Below are 21196 nucleotides of genomic sequence, written 5' to 3'. Positions count from 1 at the left end.
CTGGAGCAGTGGTTTCAAAATCCCAGCCTCTGAAAGACTCTTCTAAGGCCACACAGCCAAGTTCCTTGGGACCACTCCATGGCTAACCTTGGTCTCTGCTGGGGCATGCTGGTGGGACAACATGTATGTAAGTACGTCTGTGGCTTTTGGTTTAGGAGCACAACACACCCGGTAACCTATGCGAGGGCCACAGTACCTGAGCTCAGCTTCTGCCCCTTGTCATGGAGGCATTGATGCAGAGTGCTGCCGTGCTGGGACACAGTGCTCAGTGGCATGATTAAAGACATTCCAGGGAAAAAGCTCTGCTGGGGCATGGAATTCCCCAATACTTTTCCTCAATTAAAAACTATTTTCATAGACATCAGGCAGCTCCAGTTCATAAAGACCATTAAACAATAGAAGCAAAAACCACAAAGACTTCAGAGGACGAAGAAACCAAATCTCACCAGATCTCTTCAGGATCTTCTGTTCACCAGTTTGCCGGAAGCTGCTATAAACCAAGTACATTCCTTGAGAATGTGAAGTATACCCAGGACAGCAGTGATGACAAACGTATTCCCTATAACTATAAGCTGGGCATGAGCCACACTGCACAATAATTGTGCTGTTCTCTCTTTTTTGGAGGATATTATGAACAAATTTTGAAGCTTTTAGGACTATGATTTATATTAAATGTGAATTAATAGTAAAAGTAATAATGGAACATCTTACTCCAAAATGTGGCGTCAGTTTAGGAGCTGTAGGCATAGCCATACCATTCTGTAAATCATTATAAAACCTGATAAAGTAAAAGTGTACCATAATTAGAACTGCAGAAAGCAACTGTAAGATACATTAAAAAAAAAAAAAGCAGGTATAGTGTACACAGTGTATTCTATTTGGTGGGAAAAAGGAAGAGAATAAAAAAATATATATTTGTATGCTTAATAAGTAGGAGGCGGGGGAGTGGAGCTGATGGGGATGCGCAGGAGCCAGACTTTTCAATGTCTACCTTTTTATGCTGTTTTGATTTTTGAACCATAGACTCTCCTACCTTATGAAGAGTCTGAGGCAAGGGCACTTCTTTACTGATCACAAGGCCAAAGTAAATTTCCTATAAATTTCCCAAGGGTAAACATAAGAAATCTTAGACCAAACTAAAATTTCCCATTAATTCTTACCATAAATTTCAGTGGAGAAAAGTTGGAGCCTTCCTGGAATCTCTGCTAAACCACAATGGCGCTGTCTGACAAACGAGATGGGCAAAAGTCACATAAAGGAGCACTGAATATTCATGGCTTTGCTAATTCCACCAAGAGGTCAGGCAAATATGGATTTCATACAACTCTCCAGGCGGGAGAACTCTTGCAATACAGCCATCCTAAATCTCTCTGGATTTAAACCCAAGGGATATATGAACTTAAACTTACTATGCTAGGACTCCACAAGTCAAAAGACAAAATGACTACTCTGAAAACACTACTCTGGAGAAACTGAAAAACTTTCCGACTTCATCTGTTTAAAAACACCAGCTTGGGAAAACCATCTTTCTTACATCCTTGTTTTCTAGTTGATCATACCATCCCCAAAGATGGGGAAGTAATCATAACTTTTGGGTTAAAATTACTAGCTGCACTGTGCAGAGATAAATTTTTGGATTATCAAAAAGGCCAAAGTTGTACACTAAATGGTTTTAGGATGAATTAAACACTAAAGATTGCAACAAAGGAAAAATGACAGGCAGTGAGATAAATAAAAAGGGGCTGCTATCATGAAGCCATACTGTCCCAGGTAGATAAACCACATTAACTTAGACCATACACAGCTGTACCTTTAAGAGAAAAACATTTTGGTACGTTAAAATATAAGATAAGCAGATAAAAAGGAATGGAGTGTGTGTCTAGTCATTCAGTACTTACATAAACCACTTATTTTATTATAACACACTTAGAAGAGCAGAGCGCAGCAGCCTAATACACTGGGGAAAGGATAGTTCATTTTCATGATAACAGTATTACTAGAGATAAACATCAAGAGTTACTTAAATAATCTAATAGAAAATCTGAGAATTAACAAGTCATAGTCTAAAGAGACACAGAAGTTTGAGCATTCAAAATTCATACAATTTCCCCATGTATAGGAAAAAAGTGAACCGTCTAGAGAAAGAACACGTATAACTTGGTTTGCTTTCAAACTCATGATTGCTTCCCTAAGAGAATTTAAGTCGAATGAAAAGTGCTGTAGAGCTGGAAAAGGATATTTTTTTCTCAGTGAAGGTAAGATCACCCTATAAGAAGGTGAGCTGAAACTCACCCTGAAATTTCCATACCCCAACCCCGCCACTGCCACTGCCAGCAAGGGAGAAAGCAGAGGCTATGATTTACAAGTAATTTCATATGTGCTATTCTGGAACTGGTATCCTCTGAGTCAATCCTTTCCAGTCCCCTCAGTGTCTTCCCTAAAATTGGAACCTGGCCACCACTTTAAATAATGAGTCTGCAGGCTAGTGTGACAGCTTGATTTCAGAAGTATACTTTCAAAAAACATTTAATAAGTATGCCCAATATAATTCTGCTTCCAGTGATTAAAATATATTTGTTCTGTAGAACCAAATAGAAAACCATAGGAAAACACTGTTTTCAGGCTGAAGAAATCATTTAATCCATTTTAAAGAAGTCTAACAGGTTCTCTTCTTGTAAGGATTAAAAAAATTTATATATAAAGAAATTAGCAGAGAGCCAGGCATGTAGCAACACAATACATTAGACCCTTCCGGCTGTTTTCCCTGGCTACGCAAAATTTTAAAGCAAGGAATGTGGGGGTGTCAACCAAATCTTTTGGTTGGAGGAACAAAATTTCTTTAAAGATTTTTAAATGTCAAGGCCTGCACTTCATTAGAACAGCACACTGTCATTGGGTGCTGGAAGTATTCCTGCTGTACGCAACTGGTTAGGATTCATTTGAATAGTTCTCATAAAATTTACATGCTTATCAAAACCCCCTTCATCCCCGACCAAAGGTAACATACCCCATAGCTGCCCCAGGCTGGAAAATAATTTATTACTAATCTAATAAATTAGGTTACACACAGAATGCGCCATTCCAATGACAATGCAGATTATAGCAAGAGTTCGCCTCTAAGCGGACTGATAATAGGATTTTATATCTAAAATGTATCAGAGCTTTCGAAGATTAAAATACATAAATCTTCACCAGCCCAATCTCCTTGTCTGTACAGAAACAACCAGGTTGTGAGAGCATTTATCATGATGGACACACCAGGCCTCACAGGTGCTAGACAGGAACGATAAATGCTTGTTCCACATGATGTCTTCTGTTAACCTGAAGCCTTTGGTTTATTTCGTTTAGCAAACCATTCATCACTTTTATCTGCTGCCATTGCCTATGAAAACAGAAATGGAATATGTATTTATTCTAAGTCCATAAAACAAAACGTGCAGTCCACTTCATACCTCACTGCACTGTCTGCAGCAAGAAATTCACAAGGAAAAAGTATTCCTTCAGTGTAGAGTATTACGTTTAATTTGACAGAGGATGCTGATGAGTACTGAGCAACTGCGTGTGAATCCTCACTTTGCAGAGTAAAGGGCAGAGCCTGCAGCCAGGAAGTCTGGCTGGCCGACTGACTAGAGAGCAAGGACCGAGTACCCCAGGCTGTGGGGTCTTTGGTAGAACAGACAGTGCTGTCACTCTTAGCGTCCGGGCAGGCTCTCAAGAACCTTTAGTGCTCATGAGACTTAGTCTAAAAAGGAGACCAAATATGAAAAACTATCTTGGCGTTTTAGCTATCAAGCCTGCCTCCTCCCACACCATTCCACTGATGTTGGTTAGTTTTAAATTAAAAAGGAAGCCTTGTTAATAACAACATGTTTTGGTTCCACCAGAGTCCTCTCATCCTATTATTCCATGAGGTTGAGACCAGGAAGTGGGGCTGGCAGAGGGGACTAGGCTTAGAACCTACATCTCTTAAAACTTCCTGTCCAATACAACCAAGCATATGCCAACTAGCTGTTTGGTAAGGAAATACATTCATTTACAAAAAGCAAGTACAGAAATACCTTTATTTATTTATTTTTTTTTTAGGAAGATTAGTCCCAAGCTAACATCTGCTGCCAATCCTCCTCTTTTTGCTGAGGAAGACTGGCCCTGAGCTAACATCCATGCCCATCTTCCTCTACTTTGTATGTGGGATGCCTACCACAGCAAGATTAGCCCCGAGCTAACATCTGCTGCCAATCCTCCTCTTTGCTGAGGAAGACTGGCCCTGAGCTAAGATCTGTGCCCATCTTCCTCTACTTTATATGTAGGACGCCTACCACAGCATGGCTTGCCAAGCGGCGCCATGTCCGAACCCGGGATCCAAACCGGTGAACCCCAGGCCACCGAAGTGGAACGTGCGCACTTAACTGCTGTACCACCAGGCTGGCCCCAGAAATACCTTTAAAAATGCCAGTTTTCATTTTGAGCTAGGTATTATGCTGGGTTCGGGTGTGGCAGCAGAGACACAGTCTGAGGCTTTGAGGAGCATACAGAATAGCTGAGGATTCAGACAAGGAAACAACTATTTTGCATGAGGGAGTATGTATCTGTGTGTGTGTGTCTTGAAGCATTTGCTACAGTAGAATCACGAACAAAGTAATATCAAGACCAAAGGAAAGAGTAACTAACTGGGTGGAGAAACAGTGTAAAAACACTCATCTACCTTAACAGGAAGTCAAAAGGTGTTGTCTGCAACAGAGAAGGAAGAAACAGAAACCCATGTATTTTTTATTTAGAAAGAGTGAAGCTGAAGTGGCTTCCCTGAGCAGCAGGACTCAGAGATGGGGCAGGACATCACCACATTGCGTTTACATAAAATCTTAGTACTATTTGATTTTTTATTTTGATGAAAATAAAAAGTACTGAAAAAAAATCAAAGTTATGCAAAAAAACAAAAAAAACCAAACCCACAAAGATGCAGAAGTTTCTGTCTTTCAGGGGCCATAAAAAGTGGGGAGAAATAACAAACTCTCCTGTGGAGAACTCAAAAAAGCTTGTGAGTTTTGAAGGATGAGTGGAATAAGAGAACAAACACCCCTCTGGTGGAGGCAGGAAGATCTATATCTTGGTCCATATAAACAGTTCACTGGGACTAGAACGGGGGTGAGTCAGGGAGGAGAGCTGCACAGAAGACCAGAGTAGGGAAGGGGCAGACATGTCACACGCTCTGTCAAAGAGTCTGGAACGTATCTTGGAGGCAATAGAGAGCTAGCAGGTTAACCAGCTTTAAAAGGACCGTGTGGACTTAGGCTCTAGAAAGCTGATGCTGACAGCGGGGACTGACTGGAAGGTGGGAGGATGCTTCTGCAGTGCTACAGGTGAGAATGAGGGCCCTTGCAAAAGGGAAGTAGATGACAAGGTTTCAGAGGGGGAACTCACAGCTCCTGGTGACTAACAGCTAATAGAATATAGGGGTGAGGAGAAACAATATTCAAAAATGAGTCTGTCTGTAAATCTATCGCTATTCTAAAATAAAATGCATATTAAATGTTAAAAAAAAAACTGGCTCTAAGGATTCTAGCTTAAACAGCTGGGATAACAGAAATACAGCGCTGTTCAGGGGAGGGAGCAGAGTACAGAGGAGGAAAAACGGTTGTGAAGCCTGAAAGGCCTCCCCGGTCAAGCCCTTGCCCTGCCACCTACTGAGTGTCTAATGCTGGGTGACTTAATCTTTTCGAGCTTCAGTTTTCTCATGTGAAAAGAGAATGCTATCAATCTTGCACATTGTGGTAAGAATTAGAGAATATATATGAAGCACTTAAGAACGTGTCAATATAGGAGATGCTTAGTAAATAGTAACTTTTATCTTTATATTATTAAAAGAATGGATCTGAGGTAAGATAACTTATAGACATCCTGAGATTGAAATGTCCATGGTTTAGCCAGGTGAAGAGGTCTCACTGGCCACAACACTAGTCTGAACACAAAAAGCACTAAACATAAAAGAAAAAGTTGATAGACTGGACTTAAAAAAAAATTTCTGCTCTTCCAAAGACTCTATTAAAAAAAATAAAGAAGCAAGCCACAGACTGGGAAAAGTACTTGCATTTGCAGATATCCAACAAATGACTCACATCCAGGACTCCAACAAATCAACCAAAAAAAAGATAAATAATCAAATTTTTAAAAAATGGATTTGAATGGGCCTTGAGAAATAAGCAAGTATTCAAGAGATTAGAGAATAGATTAGAATGGTTAAATATCTAGGGTTGAAATTACATGGTACCTGAGATTTGCCTTAGAATTCTCCAGCATAAAAGAAAGTGGAGTGGGAAGTAATGATGAAAAATTATGGCACAGAGTTGATTGGTGTCAGTCACATAGGAATTTGTTGTACTCTCCTGTGTATATCTGAAATTTTTATTTTTTTAAATTTAAAAAAAGTTTTAAATTATTTTTTTAGGAAGATTAGCCCTGAGCTAACTTCTGCCAATCCTCCTCTTTTTGCTGAGGAAGACTGGCCCTGAGCTAACATCCGTGCCCATCTTCCTCTGTTTTATATGTGGGATGCCTGCCACAGCATGGCTTCATAAGCAGTGTGTAGGTCCACACCTGGGATCCAAACCAGTGAACCCTGGGCCACCAAAGTGGAGTGCGTGAACTTTACTGCCACACCACTGGGCCAGCCCCATATATCTGAAATTTCTAATCATGAAGTATTAAAAATAAAATCTATTATGGAAAGAAATGGACAAAAGACTTGAACATAGAATTCACAAAGGAAGATATACAAATGGCCAATAAGCATATGAAAAGGTACTCAACATTGTTAGTCATCAGGGAAATGCAAAATTAAAACCATAATGAGAAACCATTTTATATGTACTAGAACAGCTAAAACAAAACCCCAAAGAAACACAAATTTTGGTGAGGATGTAGAGAAGCTGGATCTCTCATAAACATACATGGCTAACAGGAGTGTAAAATGGTTCAATCACTTTGGACAACTGTTTGGCTGTTTCTTATAAAGTCAAGACAATTCCACTCCTAGGCAGTTACCCAAGAGAAACGAAACATATGTCTATAAGAAGATTTACACAAGAATGTTCATAGCAGTTTTCTTTATAAAAGATAAAAATCTGGAAATAATTCAAATATCCACTATTGGAAGAATGCATAAGCAAATTATTATATTCATAAAATTGAATACCACTCAGCAGTAAAAAAAGAATAAACTCTGATATGTGCAATTACATGGAGGAATCTCAGAAATGTTGAGTGAAGAAGCAGGCACAGAAGAATACCTTCTGAATGATTACATTTATATGAAGTCCAAGGACAGACAAAACTAATGTGTCAGAAATCAGAATAGTAGTTGCCTGAAAGGTGGGAGTGGGAACTAACTGGAAATGGACATGAGAGAACTTTCTACAATGATGAAAATGCTCTTTATTCTGAGTAGTGATTGTATGAATATATATAACTGTCAAAACTCACCAAATTTAATACTAAGTTTCTGTACATTTAAATTCAATGTGTATTTTACCTCAGTAACAACAAAACATACTTATTTGGAGCTTAGGGAGGAGTAGCAACTAGAAATTAGCAAGTCAGAGAACGGATGATGGTGAAGCTCAAAGCAGAGGTAACCTGAGCAGTAGCTAACTTCTACTTAGAGAAGAGACAGAATGCAGAACAAGAAGGAGAGGCAGCCAAAGTGGGACCGTGGGTAAGATCACTGTGGGATCAGACACAGAAAGAGATGCCTGTGACGGAGAAGACGCTGACAGAGAAATAGGAAGATGGCACAATCTCTACCACCAAAGGAGAAGAGAGCTCCAAAGAGGAGGAAGCTGGTGAGTGAGATGTAGAGTGAGAAGGAAACAGTCTAGCAAAATCGCCAACTGAGAGGCTACCTGAGATTCTATTTTTCTTTATGGTAAAATTTATAAACGCTATATTTTCTACACATTTCCTGCTTTAATTAACATTGAGTGTTCATTATTACGTCAGCAGTTTGCCAAGCTCTATAAAATATACAAAAAAATTCAAATTAAAAAAAAAACTACAAAAAATTTTTTTAAAATATATAATGATCCTATGAAGTGAATAATCTTATTTTCTTAAATTTTTAGATATGAAAACTGAAGTTTAGAGACTCTAAGTAATGGAACCAGGATAGACTGATTCTTTCCTTTAATCATCAACAGAGTATTCACCAAGTACCTACCACACACCAGGTATGTGCTAGAAGCTGGGGGACAACAATGAACAATTGCTTGGATGCTGAAGGACCAAGTTTGATGAGAATAGAAAAAGTAACTGCTGGATTTGGCAGATGGAGGTCACTGATGACATCAACACAAGCATTTCACTGAGTGACAGGAGCCAGTGCAGAATAGACTGAAGTGTGAGTGGGAGGTAAGAAGTAGAAACAGTGTGTAGGCAGATTTTTAAAAGAAATCTAGAGAAGGGATATGGGGTAAATAGAAGATTTTTAAAAGATAGGAGACACTGGAGCTTGTTTGTATGCTGAGAACAATTCACTAGAAAGGAAGAGAATGGTGCTGTAGAATGGAAAAGAGATGACGAAAAGAGCTAAGGACGTGGGAAGGGATGGTATGCGGGCATTTCCATTCACTGAGCAGAACAGGGATGTATACAGCAGGAGTGGCTCCCCAAGGCAGCCTGAGGTAGTGGGAAGGCACATATGCTGCACCCAGGTAAGAGTCATACGGAAGACACAAGAGGCAATGAAGACACAAGTCCTTGGCTTACAAGTCACCTTGACAGCACAAGAACATCGTTCTAATAGTAAGAACTGGACCCTTCTCCATACACACTTAATGCAATCCCCCTTGGGCCCATGGTGATATAAATTTAGAAAGGAGACTCACATCATTCAACAATTTGCTTCCCTCTGGATCCATCTTAGAAAGTTCTCGAAATGCTTCATCCCCCACAAAGCAAATTTCATGTCCATCCTACACCAATAAAGAAAAAAGAAGTTTGGCAAAAAGACACCTCAGAAGGGACCTGTGGTTGCAGCCTGTCCCGTTCCTGAGTAATACTTACAGGGTCAGCCAGGATGACCACTTGAACCGTGGCTTTCCCTGGGGTATCCAGACTCACCAGGGGAGTCAGGATCTTTTGGTTCTCCCTTTTCATCAAGTCTTCTAAGTCCGGCAACTTGAGGAAAACAAAAAGGCAGAGTAAGCACTCTGACACCGTAGTCCCCTCCCCATCAGCCCTAGAGGAGTATTAGATCAGCCAGAAAGAACCCAGGCGCCACTTGTTTGATTTCATTATCTCGGCTGCTCTTGAGACAACCGTTGAACTTGATACCAGCACCATAATCAGAATGAACCTAAACAAGGGAAGGCCAAAGTTCTCAGCTGGTTGCACTAGCCAGACACAGCTTAACCCGAAGATCTGGTACCAAACAGTACCTCTTTTTGGGGGCAAGAAAAGGCAATTCTTCCAAAAGCTGCTGCATGATCAACTGCACCCTGGATGGCCTGGAGCTCCAGCCTACACTGAAAAGAAATAAGGCAGGGAAGACGATATTCGGTAAACAAATTCAAACAGTACTACAGGAGTAAAGTAAAAACCAAGTCTCCCTCCCACTCTCACCTCAGAGGCGACCAGTCAGCAGTTTCCTGTGGATCCTTCCAGAAACACAGCACGCATTGATCTTTTTTCCCCACACAAATGGTAGCATAGTTTACACATTATTCTATCCCTTGTTTTTCTCTAATTAATGTTACCGTATCAGCAGATAAAGACTTGCCTCATTCTTTCTGATAGCTCCATGGTAATCCATTCTACGGAGGAACCATAAACTACTGAACTACTCCTCTAACCCACAGAACGTTTAGGTTATTTCTTATATTTTGTTACTACAAACACTGCTGCAACAGACAACCTTGTACCCACTTCTCTGTGCACATGTATGATAAGTAGGAGCAGATCTGCTGGGTTAAAGTGCAAGGACTAAATTATGCTCAAATGCTATGTTACTTTTTTTAAAAAAATGATGAAATTATTATCATTACAGCATTAAATCTTGTCTACATCTCTTCTCACTCAGCAATTCCACTTCTGAAAGGATATAACACCAAATATAAACGAAGGTAATATCTGAGTGGTGAGGTTGTCAGCATTTTTTATTTTCTTCTTTCTGTTTATCTGTATAAATATTGAATTGCTGTGAACAAACTATGGAAATAACCTTCATATTCATCTCATTTTTAAGCCAAACTCAAAGTAACAGACTATTTCTCTCCAAGATCACTCACCTGGTTATCAGCATAGCCCAGCAAAGCCTTTTGTTTCTCTTCATCTTTTTCATAAATTTTCATTCCCAGTAGATTAGACCAGTAGTTCAAGGACTTCTGAAGATCAGACACTGCCAGAGTTACTTTTAATACAGGATCTTTAGGATAATAAAACAGCAGGAATAGACAAGTCAACGCAATGGAATAGAACAGAAAGACCAAAACAGGCTCAAGTATATATAAGAATTTAGTTTATAATAAGAAAGAGATTTTTAAGTCAGTACGAAAGGGCACACCTTTAAACTCAATGGCAAAACATATTGCTGATGGGTTGGTTAAAGGATTAAGTTTATAGAATGAAACTATGAAAATACTATAAACAGGTGATTATTTACACAATTTTGGGGTGAAGAAAGATTTTTTAAAAATCTGACACTGAAGGGGCCAGCCCGGTGGCGCAGCGGTTAAGTGCGCACTTTCCGCTTCTCAGAGGCCTGGGGTTTGCTGGTTCGGATCCCAGGTGCAGACATGGCACCGCTTGGCAAGCCATGCTGTGGCAGGCGTCCCACGTATAAAGTAGAGGAAGATGGGCACGGATGTTAGCTCAGGGCCAATATTCCTCAGCAAAAAAGAGGAGGATTGGCAGTAGTTAGCTCAGGGCTAAGCTTCCTCAAAGAAAAGAAAAAAAAAATCTGACACTGAAGATAGAAAAACTATGAAGGAAAAAATTTGCTAAGTTAATTACATGAAATGAAAAACTCTTAGAAAACAAACACCAAAAAAAGAATTACAATCAAAATTAAAGGGTAAACAACAAAGTAGGAAACATTTTTTGCAACATACATGACAAAAAATCCTTAATATTTAAATCACTTTCAAACATCAATAGGAAAAAGATAAACATCCTAGAAAAATAGGCAAAAGGCACAAAGCAGTGATTCACAAAAGAAGGAATTGGAATGGTCGATGAACACAGGAAAAAATACGCACACTCACAAATAATCAAAGAAATTAGAATTCAAATAAAACATTTTGCTATCTAATTGGCAAATAATTTAAAACATCTGCAGTGTTAACTGATAGTACAGCGTGAAAAATCACTATCACATTAATAGTGGTAGAGTGTAAATTAGTACATTTCTGGGCAACAATCTGACAGAATGTTATCAAAAACCTAAAAAACGCACGCTGCTATTGAAAGAGCAATCCCATTTTCAGTAATTAAAGGAGTAACTGTGGATATATGAAGGGCTTTCGTCACAAAGGCATTCATCACAGTGTCTCTCATAACGACGAAACACCAGAGGCAACACATATCTCCAACAGGAGAGAATTGTTTATCTTCCTACAATGTAATACGATGGAATCCCTACAAAGGAATCTAAAAGAAAAATGTATGTTTAATTCTATATTTATTTCTTTTGATAAAGAATTGGAAAGATATACTCTAAAATATTAACAGTGGTTATTTCTGGATATATACATACTGTTTTCTTCTTCTTCTTTTTTATTTGCTTATCTGTTTGTCTAGGAAAAAAATCTCTTCTTCTGTGCTGGCCTGGTGGTGTAGTACTTATTTTCGTATGCTCCACTTCGGTGGCCCAGGGCTCACTGTTTCAGATCCCAAGTGCACCGCTCATTAAGCCATACCCACACAGAAGAATCAGGACTTACAACTAGGATATGCAACTATGTACTAGGGATTTAGGGAGAAAAAACAAAAAAGAGGAAGATTGGCAACAGATGGTAGCTCAAGGCCAATCTTCCTCACCGAAAAGCATACTTAAAAAAAAAAAGATTCTCTTTAAAAAAACACTCTTTTTAGTAAAAAGGAAAAAGTTATATTAAAACACTTAACATTATTGGAAACTTCATATTGTAAAGTGACTTTCTGAAGAGATGTTCCAAATCCCCATCTGACTATGACAAATTCAATACATTTTCTTCAGTTTACTAGTCCCGTTTGCCAGAAGAGCAATACCATGACTAAGGCAAAGTGTTTCTCGTAGGTGACTCTGCCTGGCAGACTGTTTTTGTTTATCCTATTCACCGATAAATCAACAAATTCCAGATGACTCGGACCCTGAAGGGATGCACGGGTAGGAATGGTGACAAGTGGCTGAAACTACCCAGAAGTGAGTGATTCAAAAGAAGGATGGACACCAGCTGGACTGATAGATGTGACTCTACTACCAATCGGAAAGGAATGCCCCAAACGTATTATCATGTCAAAGGACAAAAACATCTTAGGACTGTGGGGCTCTCCATTATTTTATGCACGGAAACATCATTAAGACTAGGGAAAAAATTACTGTGCAAATAGCGGCAGGAGCTAAGTTTTAAAGTTAGCCTATAAAGCAATGGTCACCTATCAATAAAAATAATCATAAAAATCCCTTAAGTCACCAGAGAAGTACAGAAATACCATCTCTCAGTAAGTCCCAAAGCGCCAGGAACCAATCACTGTTTCTTTTGCTGAGCTCCAGATGAAAAGCAAGCAGCATTCATACAATCAAACTCAGTATGAGGGGCATTTGGGACTTGAGGCAGACCAGGGGAGGAAAAGGAATGCATGTCTTCCATCTCAGGTTCACTTAGGGGCATGTGTTCACTGAGCAAAATGGCACGCAGAATTGCCCTTGCTCTTCACCAGTATTTGTTCTTTCCTTTTGCTTTTCTTTGGCAGAGCAGGTAGCAGAATTTGCAGGAATTAAATACGTGCATGATGAGGGTCCCTCTGCAGTAAACAAAACATGTCATGCGAAGTTTCTTTCTGCTCCTACGGCAGTCAGTGTGGTGGGCTCCTCACTTGCATTCCACCTCGCTCCCCGAGTACCAGCGTTAAAGTGTGGGAAACTGACTTCAGCTGGAGGGAAATGACTAACTGGTCTAAGAATAATCCTATTTCTCCTGCCAGTGATTGGTTCAGAAGCAGGCTGTGAATCAAATCTGACCAGGAAGTTTACTGGAAGATTCTAGGAAAGTTTTGCTCTGCTCTTAAAAAAGAGCAACAGGAAGTCAGTCTCTCCCTCCCCTGCCAGAAGACAGTATGGAGGCATGTAGCCCCAACTGCTACTGGCAGCCATCCTACAGCCTACAACCTCTAGGAGGAATAGACCCCTGCGAACAAGAGAATGGAGAGAGAGAGAAAATTCGGGTCCTTGATGCCACTGCTGAGCTGCTGAATCAACTAACCCTGACATCTTTCCTACCTACAGAACGCCTGCTCTGTGAGCTAAAAAGATTTTTATTGTTCAAGCTAGTCTAAGTTGGGTTTTCTGTTACTCGCAACTGAAAGTATCTTAAATAGATACATTACTGGTAGGACGGAACCAGTCTAGATCCTCTATGGTTATGCACTCAAGTTCTAATATGACAATATAATTTCTCAGAGAACACTGGCATGGGAAAGATATGTCAAGTCAATATAGAAGACTCTCCAGGAGAAAGAAACCTAGCTCTCTCTCTCCTCTTCCATCAAAGATGCCTTTACACAGAGGGCTCTTATTAGCCCGGGTATAATTACCTGACTGAGGTGGACTGCGATTCTGCAAATAGAACTTATATCCTCCTGGGGCTTCAGTTTCAAAAACACCTTCTGCAACTTCACTGAGTGGCCACTCCAGCTTCCTGGCATTGCTGACAGCCTGGCTAGAAGCGAGTGTGATACCCTATGACAAACAACAAGATCACTCAAGTGTATAATCACAACAGACCTTTTAAAGAACAATATAATGAAGCAAAACCCCATTGCCTTTGTGTCAAATCACTGAAGATTTCATTGACATTCAAAATTTTCTTCTAGTTATTTAGAAGCAGGTTTTGGGTATTTTTCTCCTACGAAGATCCCAACTTCGTGAATTGTAGAACAAAAATTCAAACGCCAGAGAAGTTTGATCCATTTAATACCAAACATAATCTCTCCTAATTTTATTTTATTTATTTTTTTATTTTTTATTTTTCTTTTTTGAGGAAGACTAGCCCTGAGCTAACATCTGTCAATCCTCCTCTTTTTTGCTGAGGAAGACTGGCTCTGAGCTAACATCCGGGCCCATCTTCCTCTACTTTATATGTGGGACGCCTGCCACAGCATGGCCTGCCGAGCAGTGCCATGTCTGCACCCGGGATCCGAATCGGCGAACCCCGGACTGCCAAAGCAGAACATGCACACTTAACCGCTGCGCCACTGGGCCAGCCCCTCTCCTAATTTTAAAGATCTAGTCAGAGAAATATTGATCTTAACTTTGGCTCACCAGCTACCTATTTAAGATGTTTTGGGGCCAGCCCCAGTGGCCTAGTGGTTAAGTTCAGTGCTATCTGCTTCGGTGGCCCAAGTTCGGTTCCTGGGTGCCAACCTACACCACTCTGTTAGCAGCCCTGCAGTGCTAGCAGCCAAAATAATAAAAAATAGAGCAAGATTGACATGGATGTTAGCTCAGGGCAAATCTTCCTCAGCCAAAAAAAAGAAGAAGAAAAAGAAGTTTTGTTTTTATTTTTGCTTTTTAAACAAAAAAATTTAAACCAACTATCAATGCGGTCTTTCTTTAAATTTAATCAAAATATCCAAAAATGTTCACTTATGCCTTCTGATAAGGCCAGCCTCATTGCTAGCCGGGATTATCGTAAGAGCTTCTTTCCGCCTCCAGTCTTGTCAATCCATCATCCACACTGCAGCCAGAATAAACTTTCCAAAACACATCCTACAGTCTCTTCTCAAGACAGCAACCCCATGTTGTTTTCCCTCTGCTTAAAAACCTCCAGGGCTCTTCACTTCACTCAGAGATGGCTTATAATGGCCTAAAAGGCCCAACACAATCTGGCCCCATGCCATTTCTGATGGCATCTCTTCCCACTTTCCCCTCGCTCTCTCTATTCCAGCCGACTGCCCCGCTTGCACTTTCTTGAACATGCCAGGTGCTGTCTGAGGGCTTTGGCACAGGCTAGTCTCTTTACCTGGAAAACTCTTCCCCAAGACATCCACACAGCTAATCCCTTATCTCCTTCAAGCCTTTGCTCAAATACCACCTCCTCACTGTCACCTACCAACCTCAACACCCTACTTCAAATTAAAACTAGTCATCTGCTCCATACTCCCAACCCCCCCGTACTCTGCTCTATTCTTTCCCGAGAACAATGATCACCTTTAAAATAACATATTATATGACTGATTTATTTATTCTACTTATTGTCTGTCAGGTCCTGGACCCCCTCCCACCAGGCATAGATTTTTGTCTGTTTTGTTCACTGGTGATTCCGGGGTTCCAGGAACAGTGCCTGGCACACAGTAGGCGCTCAGTAAATACTTATTGCATGAGAAATACTGTAATAAATGATTTAATACATAAGTCATTTCACATATTTGTTAACATATATGTAAACTAAATTTCTAAAAGTGAAACTCCAAGGTCAAAGGGTAAACGCATTAATTACTTTGATAATGCCAAACTGAGGGTGTACCAACTTACACACTTATTAGTAATGTATGAAAGTGCTAGTATTCGAAATCCTTCCTAAAACAGTGTGTTATCACTTTGATTTCTGCCAATCTGATAGGTGACAAACGGCAGCTTGGAAGCTGAATATCTTTTTCAATGTTTAAGAGACATTTCTAATTTCTTTTCTGTGAACTGTCCGTTGATAGTTTCACCTTTTTAAAAAATTAAGTTGTTCATCCTCTTCTTTTTAATGTGTAGGAGTTGTTTATGGATATGGGAGCTCCACTTAACCTGTTTTTCTTTTTGTTCCACAAACCAAATAGCACAGAAGGTACCTTTCATCAGGGACACTTTACTACCCAAGTCTCTCGGGAAGACCCACAGTGGAGCAGCCACGCTGTTCTCCTCCACTCTCATGACCTCTAGCACCTGCAGTCCCACTAACCGACATTTGACTTGAGCTGGTTAAATGTTGTGGCACCAAGATGATTTTGCTCGTCTTTCTCTCCCTGATTTAAATTTGAAGAGTAAAGAAAAGAAAGGTAGGAAGAAACACAAAGAAACTCTCAAATATACTCAATCACCAAATCCTATCAACTCTACCTCCTAAACATCTCTCAGATCCATCCCCTTCTCTCCATCTCCCACTCCTACCATGTTAGTTAAGGAGCTGCTAGTCACTCACTGTATTGTCCTTCCAGCTAGTTCCCTCACTTCCAGTCTTGCTCACTTCCAACCCCAGCTCTAGCCAGGTGGATTCTTGCACATCACAAATACTATGTCATTTCCTTGCTTAAAAATGGCTTCACTCTGCTCGTGGAATGAAGTCTAAACTGTCCTAATATGATGTGGCCCCAGCTTACTTCTTCAGCCTCAGCTCTACCCCCTCCCTTCTTCACACACGAAGCTCCAACCAGACTGCTCTACTCCCAGGTCTCCGAGTACCATGGTCTGTCTCACCTCCAGGCCTGTGCACATGCTGAGGACGCTCATCTCACCCTCCCACTCCAACCCCACTCACCTGGCTCAGATGTCACTTTCAGGAATCTTTCCCCCAATTCTCACCTCTCTGACAACAGGCTAGGAATTCCTCCTATGTAGTCCCACACTCCCCTGTTCTTATCCCAATCTTATCACACTTTGTTGTCTCTTTACTTGTTCCCCCAACCAGACAGGAACCTCCTTAGGCCAGGGAACGTGTTTCACTTTCTATTGTATCCCCCAGGACTTAATGAGGTACACGTTATATAGTAAGTGACAATAAATATCTATTAAATGAATAAATTAGTTACAGACATGAAGAGTGAGAAAGAGAAAACCAAATATACTAATACGTTAAATGTGAAGAATCCTTTCCATTTACAAAACACTTTTATACATATTTGATCCTCATAAAAATTTCCATCTCAATATCATTATTATTTTAACATGAGTTAACAGGAACAGTGAGATCGAATGACCAAAACAACATCTGGCACGAGGTAGGTTTGCTCAGTAGATTCTGAGTGAAAATTAGTTACTCCTATCTTGCTATGCATTTGGGCCCAGTGACATTATATCTAGCACACAGTAAGTGCTCAATAAGTGGTAGATATTATTACCACATAACTTGAATCTTTGAATGAATGAATGAATGCAGTGTTTGCAATGCCTTCTCTCTCTCCTTAAAACCTCCTCAGGTTTTTCTCTAAGATTGGCTATAAATGCCCAATCCAATCCTAACAGTCCACTAGAGAAAAAAAATTTCTCTGAATGGTGATCAGGACCGGACCAGACCAATGACCGTGGCCCTTCTACCTCTCTAGGTTCAGTCTTCCCCTTGAGGAATCTTGTCTCCTTCAAAGTTGTCTCTAAGTCTTGAGCGTGATTCCTAAATACTGGGAGAGCACATTTCATCCGGAAGCCAGCTCTGAGACAGAATTTTTTTTTTAAACAGAAAACATCATGAAACTAATCACTAAACTGCATCACTTCTGCAGTCATGACACCTAAAGTTGCATCAGTCATCTCCATAAACGGTACAGCCATAAATCTGATAGAACCAAATATTTACCAAGAAGTCATTGCCAAGCTTGTAGTCTCCGATGCCATAATTGTAAGTCAGTTCTGCAACAAAATGATCATCCTCAGGTCCAAATCCCACCATTGTTTTACTCCATTTGCCATCATAAGGCCTAGAAAAATGAAAGTAAATGAACTCAGTGACCACAGACAAAATCTGCCTCAGCCCTCCCCCAAAGAACTACTGGGACAGAGAGATGGGCACTCCCTTCCAGTCCTCTAAGTACCCATAAGGATGAGATGACCTCAGCTGGTGCTAAGAGCAACTGTGGACAGTGCTTGTGGGTCCCATCACCAAAGGCTTCAAAGACCGTCCATTTGCCACTTCCTTGAAGGAAAGATTCATTTACACTTTCTTTAAATAGGTGACAGAATCCTATAAAGACAGTTTTCCAACCTGACTTTAATTTATTCTTTTGTATAACCATCAATGAGCATGCAACTCCCATCAGGCCTTGGAATTTTCCTGCTTGCTGTGGCTACTAAGCTTAAGAGACACTCATAAGATATTGCTTCATCCAGAGCACATACTTATTTGTGCTCCTGAAGTTGCCTAATTTATTGCCTCCTTAATTTCTTCCACTGTCTTATAGTCACTTTTGAGAAACTGCCTTCTGTTCTCCAGGGGTATTCAGAGCCTAAAGAAGATTTTAAGAATCAAGTGTCATACCCATTACAGGTAGCTTTGCAGCCTTCTTCAAATTCCTCATGCCGCAGAATCTGGTAAGGGAATTAGAATAACTTGTAAGGTTTTACTAGTACTGCACACACAGCATATTTAACGTAAATTAACATGTCAAAACACTGATATTATCATCTGTGCGCTTTACTGGTAAATCGAACAAAAGATAGTTATCTTTCTATCTTTCTCAGGCTTGAAGTAGTGGAAGTAAGGAAGAACAACTGGATACCAAGGGTCAGGCATCAAGCAAAGTTGTGAAATCTATTTAGACTGGGAAGCAACGCTATGCAGGAAAAAAAATGTGGCCTTCAGCATTGCAGAAGTCTGATTTAAAATTGTGGCTGTCACCTAGTAGTTGTGTAACTCTGAGGACACCGCTTAGGATCTGAGTCTCCTAATACGCTGTGAAAATAGATAATTTATTAAAGCAGTTGACATGGAATCTAGTACACAGTAGGCTCTCAATGTGCTAGTTTCTATTTTCCCTTTTGATTCCCACTGCTACTGCTCCAGTTCAAGCTCGCATCACTTCTCTCATGGACTATTGCAAATCATCTTTATTGATCGCCTTCCTTAAAACCACCATAAGATTATGTCCCTAAAGCACAGCTCTGATCAAAACACTGCCCTGTTCTAAAACGTAAGAGATCTCTCTACTTACTGTGGCATAAAATCCAAATTCCTTTGCATGGTATTCAAGGTACTATCAGAAGCAGTCCCACCCTATTGGTCCTGATATCCCATCCCCTCAACTTCAGCTAAGTAACCTAAGCTAAAGGCATATAAAACTAGTGGTGCTTCTCAAACACACCTATTCAGTTTTTCTAGTACCCTCCCACCCCAATCTTGGTCTGTGGAAATCCTACCTATCTTTAGAGGTCAACTCAAACACAAGGTCTCCACGGATTACCTCCTGACGACCCAGGTTAGAGTTAAATCTCTCCCTCTGTGGTAATTTTATAGTAATAGTAGCTAATGCTTACATAATACATACGATGTGCCAAATGCTACACATATAATAATGCGTTTAATCTTCACAACAAACCTTCAGTCAGTGAGGAAACACATTAAGGGAGAGCTTTGTGGTTTTCTATCACTTTCAAATTTCTCTTTCCATTACTGCTAGCTATGTACAAATCCAATTTCCACTCCCACATCATCTCAGGCCAGGAGCTTTTATGGAAGACAGATATCAGGGTCGTTTTCATCCCCGTCACAAAAGTTCAACACAGTACCACAGAACTGTTGACGAAAATAATCCATAACCAATCTATAAACGAAAATTTGGGTGAGTTTATTCTGAGCTTAAATCTGAGGATTATAACCCGGGAGAGTCTTTCCACAAATGAACAGAGCACTCCAAAGAAGTGGGGGTATACAGGGTGGTTATATACCCTCAAAGAGTATGTTTCACATATGATTGAAATGTCCCTTTTACAATAGGCTGCTCTGTCAGCACAGCAATTGATGGAAATGGCAGATAGGTCTGCTCTCTCAGTGAATGCCGCGGGGTGGCAGGTGTGTTGCCTCGGGCTGGGCGGTCACAGATGAGTGCTGCAATTGGTTCCCAGCCTAAAGAAAGATGCTTAATCTTTAAGGAGATGCCAACGTTGGGAGGGGGAGAGAAGTTGCACCTTTATCTCAAGGGCCTTTACTCTTGCCATAGGGAATCTCTAAAGCAGATATACAATGCATGCTCAACGGCCTCGGTCAGGCCCTTTTGGAAAGACAAGGTCAGGCGGAATTAGGTTTACACAAAATGGCTTCCTCATATACTCTAATATATCCTATTACTTGCCATTTTTATTTGTCAAAACACAGACGATATTTTTCAAAAGCCTGATGAATTCAGCTAACTCCCTTTGCACTCCACGTCTTCTGCACTGTTGCACCTCTAAAGCCCTTGCTTATCAGGAGACCTCCAACGGCTTCCACCTGCATCTGCCACCCAGGTGACCCCTGCAGAATCACAGCTGCTCAAGGCTGGAGAAATGCCGCTTCTGGGCATCGGAGAGGAGAAAGGGTTGTCACTTCACACTTAGATCTGGACTGTTGAGAGGATAGTCAGAGCATTCATCCAGAGAGATCCAAAAAATTATCCAAGAGCCCATTCAAACAAGCCCTGAGAAAAGCAGAACTCTTAATATGCTGAGTACCGAAACCGAAAAGCTCCAAACCAGAAGCGACTGAGTTACTGATCATTGGAAGAGTATTATATAACCTTTTGTTTGTTTACTGTCTTTCCCACTAGACTGGAAGCTCCACAGGGCAGGAGCTCAATATTTGTGAGTGAACTTAAATGAAAGAACGTGTGTGGGCACATAGTCTGTGACTACTAAGGGTGAACTCCCCCTTTCAAAGGCCGTCTAACCCAACCAGCGACTCGCAACACTTCCTAAAGCTGAAAACCCAACAGGGCTAACGGGGAGCCCAAGGGCTAAGGTCAGACTCCCGGGTTCTGGCTGAGATTCACGACACACCCATTTCTGCCCTCCCTCGGCCAGGTGTGGCTCAGCGGCCCGTGCCAACCTCGCGGGCCAGCCCCTCTCGGCCCCGTCTGCACCTTCATTCCCAGGACATCACGATAGAAACGCGCCGTCTGGAAGCGGTTTCCCACTTTGAACACGAAGTGCAGAGCCCGCCGAGTCGCCATGACCATCAGCACCACACACCCGTGACACGTTACAGCGCCACACCGCCCACAGATGACGCATAGGGGCCGGTGACGTCATTGGTCGCCGCCGGCGCGCTTTCTTGACGTA

At 40.9% G+C, this 21196-nt stretch overlaps 1 protein-coding gene across 1 annotated transcript; it reads right to left on the bottom strand.

The window, feature by feature from the left end:
- Positions 1-1886: 1886 nt before the first annotated feature.
- On the bottom strand, positions 1887-21188 carry GLOD4 (glyoxalase domain containing 4). The gene is made up of 9 exons (XM_008533298.2): positions 20998-21188; positions 18423-18472; positions 17745-17865; positions 13783-13927; positions 10278-10414; positions 9429-9515; positions 9055-9168; positions 8877-8963; positions 1887-3382 (listed from the first exon to the last, which is right to left on the bottom strand). The coding sequence occupies exons 1-9, from the start codon at positions 21091-21093 to the stop codon at positions 3317-3319; spliced, it is 903 nt and encodes a 300-aa protein (XP_008531520.1). The 5' UTR covers positions 21094-21188; the 3' UTR covers positions 1887-3316.
- Positions 21189-21196: the final 8 nt, after the last annotated feature.

Source organism: Equus przewalskii, chromosome 10, assembly GCF_037783145.1.
Source record: "Equus przewalskii isolate Varuska chromosome 10, EquPr2, whole genome shotgun sequence".
Classification (NCBI taxonomy): domain Eukaryota; kingdom Metazoa; phylum Chordata; class Mammalia; order Perissodactyla; family Equidae; genus Equus; species Equus przewalskii.
Note: the sequence above shows the minus strand (reverse complement) of the source record. Positions and strands in the feature narration are given on the sequence as shown.

Coding starts and splice junctions, on each gene's coding strand:
- GLOD4 (XM_008533298.2), bottom strand. CDS start 21,093: ATGGTCATGGCGACTCGGCGGGCTCTGCACTTCGTGTTCAAAGTGGGA. Junction 13,928..17,744: donor AGCTTGGCAATGACTTCTTG/GTAAATATTTGG, acceptor TGTTTGTCATAG/GGTATCACACTCGCTTCTAG. Junction 10,415..13,782: donor TCGCAGTCCACCTCAGTCAG/GTAATTATACCC, acceptor ATTATCCTAAAG/ATCCTGTATTAAAAGTAACT.